This window comes from Argentina silus (assembly GCF_951799395.1).
Source record: "Argentina silus genome assembly, chromosome: 15".
Lineage (NCBI taxonomy): Eukaryota > Metazoa > Chordata > Actinopteri > Argentiniformes > Argentinidae > Argentina > Argentina silus.
The window spans coordinates 14,548,694-14,559,149 of NC_139669.1; the positions used below are offsets into that span (position 1 = coordinate 14,548,694).

The following is a 10,456-nucleotide window of genomic DNA, read 5'->3' on the forward strand; positions in this document are numbered from 1 at the left end:
TTACAGGTTTGCAAATTGTGATGTCATGGCCTCATGACTGAATGTTGGATGCATGAAAGAATTTTCTCTTATCTACATATTTGACAGTAATATCATTTTGATTGCAAAAATATACAGACAGAGCATACATTTGATTGCGTTCATGGTAATCTCGATTGTTGTCAGGCTGTGCAGATCAGCAGACTAGTATACTATTATAATGTGGTTTCTGGCGGTTCGAAAACGGATTCAAGTGTTGTGATATTTGATAATGTGCGCAGTGAGAATGCAATGCTGGTGACCTGGAACGCACTCTACAAATTGACCCATGTCACGTGCCGAGGGAAAGGGAGGCTCTTATGTTTACATCAATGCATTCAAGAGCAGCTGGTGCGAACTGTGTATTCCACACATACATGTTTCGCTTTCGTTTCCTTATAAACCTAGAAATACATCGTTGCAAATCGAAACATTACAGTGTGCATTAGGGAAACGACGCTGCAAGGAGACCCAACTGTAGCTGTTCACGCAACCATAGAGAAGGAGTGATCTTCGCTAACTAGCTAGCTAGCAATAATTGGCGTCATGGACGAGTTAGCAGTTGAAGTCAGGGGGACGAGTGGAGCTTTTTACAAGGTATGTTGGCTAATTTCAAGAGTCAAAATATGATAGCATGGTGGCTATGCGTTTGCCATGTTTTCATAACCGTGCAGGGATAAGTAAATGTTGCACTAATATCTAAATATCAGTCTCAATTCAGTGTGATCACCTAGCAAATGCTAGCTAGCTAGCTAACTTTTAGGCCCTGACAGTGACAGCCACTTGCAGTGCTAGGACTGATGATGGCTAGAATATAGCTTACGAAGACATTGTATTCGTTATTCCGCAAACTATGCCACGAACTGAACTGGCGATCCAGCTTCTCAAATGCCATGCTATGTTTCGATCTTGCAGCCAGGTAACCCTAGTTAGCCTGTGCTAACTTAGCTATTCCAATATCATTTACGGTGCACTTGTAGCTAGCTAACCTCTACGTGTTAGCTACTGTGATATTAATGAAATTAGCTAGATAGCTTAGCTAACTGTTTAGCAAATTATTCCCCCCCCCCATGGATTTAGCCTTTGCAAGTGATTGTCATGATCATTTGGGGGAAAAAGAAAAAGAAAAATGTATTTCTGTTTGTTTACCCTTTTTAGGCCTATGTGAAGGATGTACATGAAGAGTCTGTCACTGTGGCATTTGAAAACAAGTGAGTTCTTTAGCTGACATGGTCAGCTAATCCAGCTGGCTTATGACTGCTGCAGTTGTATTGTAGCCTGCTAGCAGGGGTAATCACTGATTTAGTCAGACCTGACATAAATACTATTACAGATGCATTGAATAAAACACCCGACGGTGCTGAAGTTTTTTTGTTATTTTTTTTTGCAAATATCTCTTCTCCCTTGTGATCGAATATTTACTTCGAATACTATAAGTGTGTTGTAGATCATTAGTGTGCACCTGTAACTGAAGTGCAATGGTTTTATGTATTCATTTCTGTTCTTTCAGTTGGCAGCCAGAGCGTCAAATTCCCTTCCATGATGTTCGATTTCCTCCGCCCACAGGTTTTCAGAAAGAGATAAACGAGAGTGATGAAGTTGAGGTATGTGCTGTAAGTAAAGGATAAGGACTTCCCATCCACTAGTCAATCAATGTCAATCTACTTTAAACCAAAAAACCTTGCTGACTGCTGGTCGACTGTATACACTGGACCCTTCTTAGCTAAGACATTAGTAGAAGGTGGAGGGCCGGCTGTTTTGTTTGTTGATATGTTTAGATGACAATCTTATTTTAAGTGTACTTACAAGTTCTCGTTCAGTATGTATGTGCTGTTGAAGTGCCTCGCTGAAATGGAGTGAGAGATTGTCCGCAAGATGTTCTCAATCAAGTGTGATTTGTTATTTTTTTTTCCACAGGTGTATTCAAGAGCCAATGACAAAGAACCCTGTGGGTGGTGGATGGCAAAGGTTCGGATGGTCAAAGGAGAGGTAGGTTCCAATGCCAAGAGCTCATGTTGCATGTTTCATTTGTGCACTCTTAATAAGTGCACTTCACATAAGTGTTTAACCAAAAACAGTTTTTAGTCCCACTAACACAAATGTTTATAATTCCGGATAATTGCTTACTTTGGTTTAGTGCATTCACCCTGTCATGAAAGTCCCATGTGTGTTGCATTTATCGTAAGACTAGTGTATTGTTATGATGTTCCACAACAAGCCTGAAGTCTGTTTATTTTTTCCTTCCAGTTTTATGTGATTGAGTACGCAGCTTGCGATGCCACTCTCAATGAAATAGTCACATTAGAGAGGTTACGACCTATCAACCCCAACAAGCCAGCTACGAAAAACACCTTCCTGAAGATTAGGCTGGATGTCCCAGAAGATTTGCTGCAAATGTAAGTACTTCCTCAAGGTTTTTATCTACAAGTACAGCACTACAGTTATATGTGATTGTCATAATCTGTGGGTCTTTTTTGTCATTTGGAATGTGTTTTTTTCTCTTTTCCCAGGTGTTCTAAAGACTCGGCGCATAAAGATTTCAAGAAGGCGGTTGGCGCGTTCCATATCACTTATGACTCAGACAAAAAGCAGCTTGTTATTCTGGTACGTTAGATTATCATTGTTATGATATTATTATTCAGCGCCTGTTGGATTTTGTCTAATTTCACACCTTCCTCATCTGGTTTTAGTCGGTCAATGAGTTTACAACCAAGAGGGCGACCATGATGAGCGACATGCATTTCCGGAGCCTGCGTACCAAGTTGTCCCTTATGCAGAGGAACGAGGAAGCCAGCCGCCAATTGGAGGTACATGAACACAACCTCTCTAACCCATTGTCACAAATGAACATGTATGCCACGTTTCAGGCATTCCTGTAGATTAGAGGGTATAAGAAATAGGATGGCTCCCGCTTACCATCTAGTTGGCTGGATGAAGCTATAACTATAGTGTTTATCTATAACATTGCAGAACTAAAGCAGTACCAATGGGGGTAGGAGATTAGGGGTCTGTGGTGAATTCAGAACAAGCCATTTTTGTAGTAAGCTCCCATTAGGCTCTCGCTCTCTTTCTCTTTCTCACTCTCTCTTTCTTTCGCTCTCACTCACTCTCTCTCGCTCTCTCTTTCTCTTGCTCTTTCTCTTTCTCTTATTCTCTCTCTTGCTTTCGCTCTCTCTCTCTTTCTTGCTCTCTCTCACTCTCTCTCTCTCTGCATGAGATGGACTTGAGCTAAGATTTCAACACTAGTCCATTGATGGCGGGTGGCTTTGGTCTTTGTTCAGAGCTCTCGGCAGCTGGCATCCAGGTTCCATGAGCAGTTTGTTGTCCGAGACGACCTAATGGGGCTGGCCATCGGTACCCACGGCGCCAACATCCAGCAGGCCAGGAAAGTGCCAGGGGTCACCACCATCGACCTGGATGAAGAGACCTGCACCTTTCACATCTACGGAGAGGTAGAATGCACATCCGCACACAGTTGACGTACCTTAAGCTGGGTTCCACGGTTCTCTAACCTTCTTCCTGATGTGTATACTTGTTCACTCCCCCACACAGATTTAAAAAGCATTTGGCTTTTAAATCCATGTGGGCGAGTGAATAAGTGCACCCTGTGACTTCACTGTAGGAAAAAAAAAAATTAGGGAGCTCATCTCGCCTAGAAACATTCACCTCATCATAATTTCATATCACAAGGTAATTTACTGTTGTACGAGTAACAATCACATTGATTTCATGTTTCTTCCGGTATGTTTAAATTGCAGGACCAAGAGGCAGTCCGGAAGGCCAGGTGTTTCCTCGAGTTTTCTGAAGATGTTATCAAAGTACCTAGGAATTTAGTGGGTAAAGTAGAAAATAAACTTGTATTATCCCCGAAAATGAATCACAACTCACGTGCTCCTACCTTCAGCTTCCAATCTTACCAATCCTCTCCTTTTGCCAGGGAAAGTCATTGGTAAAAGTGGGAAGCTGATCCAGGAAGTGGTTGACAAATCTGGCGTCGTCCGGGTGAGGATCGAGGCCGAGAACGACAAGAAGTCACCTCCGGTGGATGAGGTCAGTGGGAGGGTAATTGGATTAACTCTGTACGGACCTGAGCCGGCCTCATGACGATGACTCCACGGTCTCTCGGTCCTCACGGGACCTCGTCTGTTTGTGTCTCCGGCAGGGTATGGTCCCCTTTGTCTTTGTGGGAACGAAGGAGAGCATTTCCAATGCCAAAGTGCTCCTGGACTATCATCTGAACTATCTGAAGGTAGGTGGAAACCGGCCCGCATTCCTGCCTGCCAAAATCTGCAACATGCTCCTGATCCTTCTGGGCATGTTGAGCATTGAAAACAGTTTTCTACACTAATGCAATGTAATTTAAAAAAAAATAAAAAATATTATGCCTGTTGATGTCCACTAATTAAACACTTGTCTTTATACTTGACCCATATACATGGTCCTCTGTGGCTCAGTTGGTAGAGCATGGTGCTAACAACACTTAGGTTGTGGGTTTGATTCCTGCTGGGACCATATATACTGAAATGTATGCACTCACTGCACTGTAAGTCGCTTTGGATAAAAGATAAATGGCATATATTACATAACTGGCACTAACACAGAGGAGTGTATCGTTGTAAGAAGCCATATCCTGTCTGTCCTTCCTACAGGAAGTGGACCAGCTGCGCATGGAGAGGCTGCAGATCGACGAGCAGCTGAGGCAGATCGGAGGCGGCCCCAGGGCCCCGACAGGGCGGCCCGACAAAGACAAGACCTTTGTCATAGACAACGGCATGGGCCTGGGCATGGGCATGGGCTCCCAGAGGGGAGGGAAGCCGTTCGGCAGGGGAGGTCGCGGTCGACGAGGCCCCACTTTTGCCTCAGGTACGAGTGTTGCGGTACCGTACGGCCATCTGGAGGCACGGAATCCCAGAGTTTCCCACCAGCACCGGTCTTTGGCCAATGAGCCGACTTCTCAATCATTTTTGGCCCGCTACTTTTTCCCAGACTTCATAAACGATTTTTAATGTTACGTCTCAATCCAATCAGTAAGCGCTTAACGGATTGGATAATTTCGATGTCTGTGCCCTTTTGTAATTCTGAAACCGTGCAGGTTGCATGGCCGTTTCGTTGCCGACTTATTAGCCTAAACTGAAGTTCCGTGGGTTTGATCAGCAGCTAATAAGATCCAGACCAGAGTGATTGTAGCCCACTGGTCCGGAGTGATGAACAGTATGGTTCTGAAATACCACCGTTAATTACTTTTCTTAAGTGAATAGACCCAACATTTCATCTGTCTGTTGTGATACTGAGATTAATGTCACAGACCAACAGATTTCATGACTATGGTGTGACAGAGACAGGCCTGTGAGGTACATTGTGCATATTCTCGGTCTATCTGAAGATTCACATTGACAGCTCGGAGAGGCAGATGTTATTTTCTATGTAGGCCTAGGGGTTTCCCCTGTATCTTTGGTGGTGAAGTATTGAAGTGAGCTATGCCTAAGTTGAGTCATGTGCAATGTTGTTCGTGTCACTCAATATCACAACTATCCATCGAGTAAAAGCAGTCCATTAGAGGAGGCCCGTCTAGACATGCTTTTAATAATCAATGTCTCTGCCACAAACAAGTGGGCTGGAACACAAGACATGCCTCTAATGCCTTGTTAAACTAATTCAGTACGTTACTAGTGTGGGAGGTAAGATAATTGAAATGTTCAATTCATCAACCTGTGTATTTGAGATGGAATTAAGGTGTTAGGATGTGCCAGATGCTAGCAAAATTGTGTGTGTGGCAGGCAAAACATGTTGCTGAGCCGCCAGCTACTGTTTTCATTTGGCCGGCTACTTGTCCTGCTTTGTGTAAACCTCTGGTGTCCCGAAGGCACTGGTTGTACACGCCATCTTCCCATAGCACCATATGGGCCTTTTCCCTGTAGGCAACCGATTGAAACTATTGAGCCAATATGGCAACTTATTTCAGTTTTTCTTTTTTCTTTTTTTTTTATTCATTCTTTTATTGACAGTCCATCCACATTTAGAACATCAAGGTAAACAAAGTTTCAAGTTACATTTGTCAACTTTCATGCGCCATGAAAGAGACAGCAACGTCCCAAAAAAGATGAAAAGCTTTATTTCTGTATTACCCTAAGGCTATAACGGATTGAGGTGGTAAACTCGGATTGAGGTGGGAAAAAACCAATTCAGCCGCTGATTTTCCAGATAATCTTATTTGAGTGAATTTTCACCAGGCACCAACTCTGAAGCCTCCAACGCCTCAGAGACGGAGTCAGACCACAAGGAGGAGCTGAGCGACTGGTCCCTGGCCCCCACCGACGAGCTGGGCGGCGGAGGGTTCCCCAAACGGCCCGACGGGCGCAAGCGAGGTGGAGGGGGGCCCCGCGGTCGGGGAGGGAGAGGAGGACGAGGAGGCGGAGGTTTCAAAGGTCTGCACCAGCAATGCTATTTTTAATTCCACTCAACGTCGAACATCTGCTTAACCTACTTCTGCTTGTACCCAAGGCGTCGTCGTATTTATTTTGAGTTATTTATTTTAATATTTAGTCATTTCAGCAGCATGGTATATCATCATCCTACCCTATTGTATTGACCCTATGTGTTCACTTGCTCCTGTGTTTCCAAAGTTGCTGAAGACATCCAGTGGACCGAGACACGTTCGCGGAATGTCAGAGACACCAAGCTGAGGCCTCAGGAGGATTCCCTGCAGGTGAGAAATTCCACCCAGTCAGCGTTACAGCCGGCTGTTCTCTCCCCCGGGCCACAGCTTCAGATTTTGGAATAGTTGTTGTGCGGTATAACCACTAGGTGTCACTCTGCACCTGTTTTTCTTTTTTTTTTTCTTTTTTTTTTTTTTTTTAATACCTCTTGGGCCTGCAAACAGACGGCCATCACTACGACGTTGCTTAGTAGGATGTACAACTATTTTATTATTTTATTTATTTGTTTGTTTTTTCTCATATGTTATTAAAAGCCACTCCCAACCTTCTGCCTAACCGTAACCTGATTTTTTAAATTATTTTTATTTTATTTTTACTTGCATATACATTTTGGCTAGATTGGCCATATAGTGAGGATCTATTGAGAGGTTTACCTGGTTGGCTGACCTGTACTCCTGTCCCCCCCCCCCCCACCGGGTCCTGTAGATCCGGGTGGACGGTAACAACGAGAGGAGCGTTCACGCAGCTCGAGCCCCCCAAGGTCCCGCCGGCGACAGCGCCACCCGACAGAGGCCCGTCAAAGAGCGACTGATCAAGAAGGAGAAGCAGGAGGGCCCCGACGTGGCCCCGGCCGTGGTGAACGGGGTGTCGTAAACGGGACGCCCCCCCCTCCCCCCTACACACACACACACACACACACATACACACACACACACACACACCCTCCCCTTCCTCTTCCTCTCACCCTCTCGTCTCACACACCACTGGATCAATCCAGAAGCTTCTTCATTAGAGACACGGTTAGGCCAAAGAGGAGCAGGTCAGGGCTGAAATTAAGCACACTTTGGACAAACCAATTCGAGCAGCAGGTGGATTGGGGGGGGGGGGGGGGGGGGGGGGTCTGGTCTGGTTGAGTTGAGTTGGGATGGTTTACTGTGTACAGGGAAGGAGCCATCTAAGGAATCAAGGTTAGCAGGAAAGGGAACAAGAGACTGCAGTTTTTTCTAATTGACGTTGTTTGACAACTACCTATCAGACAATTATTCTAAGCTGTAGGCATAAAAATGCATTTATCCAGAGGGGCCATGAGGAATCTGTATTTCGTATGGATGTGGTTTTTCTATCACCTGTTCATGTCATAGCCTTTGCTCCAGGTCTGTGGGTTGGAATGTTTTTTGGTCCTGCCTTCTCTCTCTCTCATGGCATGTCTATATGGAGCCCTGTGTCACAGTTGGAGTATAGAGGTCATCACCATGACTGTCAGCTCATGGTTGCATCATTAGCAAAAAGAAAGAAAAAAAAAAAAGAATACCCCCCCCCCCTCCCCCCGTCTGATCTGTGCCTTTATCTCGTGTGGATAGTATCACAAATAGAAGTCGAAATCAGGGACGAAGACATTGACAATAGTAAATGGAATTTACTGTAGTGAACAAAGCTCACCATCGATACAAAAAAAAAGAAACGAGAAAAAGTGTGTCTTTTCTAAACTTGGCGATGCATGTAGATCTTTATCATGGGGTTTTTGACATTGGGGAACAACCAGGAATATGAGTTTCAAGTGTTGCTTTGTTTCTGTTTCCTCGTGCGAATAGGGACGATCGACTTTTTCTAGCTAGCGATAAAAGCGTTTTCTTTCTTAAACGGGTGGAAAGACCACAAATCGAATATCTGTTATCTATTAAACACAGGCAATGAAGAAAGATGCCGTGGGTTTAAGTGTGAGAGTGTTGGAATTTAGATGAAAAAAATCTCAACGGAATTGTGGTTTCACACAATATTGACTCCACACTCTGTAGACACTGTATGTTCCTATGAAAGAAGTATTTAAACATACTTCTTTTTTAATATGATCTATGCTAAAAAAAATAATAAAAAAAACTTACAGCAGAGCTCAGTCTTAACTGGGCAGAGATATTGAGCATGTGGTCCTTTCACCATGCATTGGCCAACATTCTTCAACTCCCTGTGGTTGGACACATCTCTCGAACCCTAACACATTGTTCATAGGATATTGACAATTGCTCATATTAGATTGTAAATGGTAAAAGAGAAGGGTTTGCATACTGTATATTATCTCATTTGTTAAAAGATTTTTTTTGTTTTTTTGCTATCGTTTCAGATTGAACTTCAAATGTGCACTTATCTTTATTTTTTTTTGTGTTATCTGCAACTACTAAATAATATGAACTTATAAATAAACTATGATGTGATAAGATTTTCTTCGGCAGGTGAATCACATGAATGCTGTCAACATTTCCAAGTCTAGATAACCTTTTAGCTGATTCGAAGTCTACTGTATGGTTGACGTGGGAGGAGAAACAGTGTTTTAGTTCCATGTATACCGTACGTCTTATGGGATCAGTGCTTGTACATTAAACCCTAGTTTACAGTAATACTCTTTTTAAAAAAAAAAAAAAGAAAAAAAAAAAAACTACTGTGAGGGTATGCCTAGTGTCTTGTTTTAATTTATTATTTTGTTTTGTCGTTTACTCTCTAAATTGTTAGATCGGATGATGGACCAGTGTCGCTGTACTTCTGCTTATGTCCGATGATCAAATACTCATTCAGCAGATAGCAGCCACTGCTCTTCCCTGGCGTCATTACTCAACAACTGGACTGCCCCCCCACCCCCCCCAACTCAATCTTTTTGGGGATTTTATATAAATTAGATAAGGATGATGAAATAACCTAGACATGAGTTGAATTTTGTACTTGAAGTGGAGGGGTGAGATCAGCAAACAAAAAAAATGCAAAAAAAAAATGCTGTTCATTTTTTTAAAAACTAAAGTTGATGGTGGGTTGTTTTTTTCCCCCCAGTTCCGCACTGCAGATTTGAGAAGTTTTAGAGGTTTAGTCAGGTTATGTGAACTTCCTGAACAATGTGGGTCATTGTTTCTCCTCTAAATGGAACCCCCCATTTGGGAATTGGTCTAACCCTTCCAGGGGGTGTACAGTACTTAGTTTAGTCTATTCTCAGTGTTTTTAATGACATCAGATACAGACATTAAACTGGCGAGATGTTGACGCTCACAGTAGTCCCCTTGTCAAGGACAAGCGATGTCTAAGTGTTTCGCCAAACAGACTATTTTCTAGTAATTTATTTTGGGAATGTATAAGGACTAATGAAAAAGAAAATTCTAAAACATTTCTTGCACACATTGTAGGCTGTTGTTGTTGAAAAGCAGAACTGAAAACAAATACTGTAGATATTCAACCAAGGTAGACCGACCTTGTATGTTACTGCACTTTGGGCAATATTTTCTTTGTACATATTAGCAGAACAGATTGGGTTTTATGTTGACATTGTTTGGTTATAGTGCAATATATTTTGTATGCAAGCAGTTTCAATAAATAAAGGTTGATCTTCCTCTGCTACTTCCTCTGACTCTATTTCTCTTTGGGGCATTGTAAATGAAATAATGGATGGCCGAAATGGCCCAAAAATAATTAAAAGAAAAAAAACGGTACACAGCAGTAGCCGCTAAGAAGTTGAGTACATTGACCTGTATTAGGTAAACAGAGTACGCTGACTACACACCTCTAGGTATGTCTCGAGGTCACACCAAGAGGTACGCTTAGAGATGACATCCTACCAGGAGGTACTTCCTCCCAGAGTCTGCAAAAAGTGAAGGGCGTGGCCCTCTTTCATTCAAGCCTGAAAAACCCACCTGGCACCTGCCAAGATGCAGGAGACATCAGAGGGTGTATTTGATACAAAGAAAGCGATGGACTCCCAAGCATCCCTTGTAGAGAGATTTATTGATGTTTGTATAATATCGCCT

General features: G+C 43.1%; 1 protein-coding gene across 4 annotated transcripts; it reads left to right on the forward strand.

The window, feature by feature from the left end:
• The first annotated feature begins 381 nt into the window (after positions 1-381).
• On the forward strand, positions 382-10,046 carry fmr1 (fragile X messenger ribonucleoprotein 1). 4 transcript variants are annotated; one of them, XM_083686423.1, is made up of 15 exons: positions 382-615; positions 1,177-1,229; positions 1,529-1,631; positions 1,936-2,007; positions 2,266-2,414; positions 2,529-2,622; positions 2,709-2,825; positions 3,300-3,470; positions 3,777-3,855; positions 3,956-4,068; positions 4,181-4,267; positions 4,668-4,881; positions 6,249-6,443; positions 6,642-6,724; positions 7,161-10,046. In XM_083686423.1, exons 1-15 carry the CDS (start codon positions 565-567, stop codon positions 7,326-7,328), a joined length of 1,749 nt encoding a protein of 582 aa, XP_083542549.1. In that variant the 5' UTR covers positions 382-564; the 3' UTR covers positions 7,329-10,046. The 4 variants fall into 4 exon arrangements, with proteins under 4 accessions (XP_083542549.1, XP_083542550.1, XP_083542551.1 ...); XM_083686424.1 differs by having other exon boundaries at positions 1,529-1,622; XM_083686425.1 differs by having other exon boundaries at positions 1,585-1,631.
• The last annotated feature ends 410 nt before the right edge of the window (positions 10,047-10,456 follow it).

What these genes read in the sequence shown, in the direction of transcription:
- fmr1 (XM_083686423.1), top strand. Translation starts at nt 565, where the DNA reads ATGGACGAGTTAGCAGTTGAAGTCAGGGGGACGAGTGGAGCTTTTTAC. An exon ending in AAAAGCAGCTTGTTATTCTG is followed by an intron (nt 2,623 to 2,708) that starts GTACGTTAGATT and finishes ATCTGGTTTTAG; the next exon opens with TCGGTCAATGAGTTTACAAC. An exon ending in CCTTTCACATCTACGGAGAG is followed by an intron (nt 3,471 to 3,776) that starts GTAGAATGCACA and finishes TTTAAATTGCAG; the next exon opens with GACCAAGAGGCAGTCCGGAA.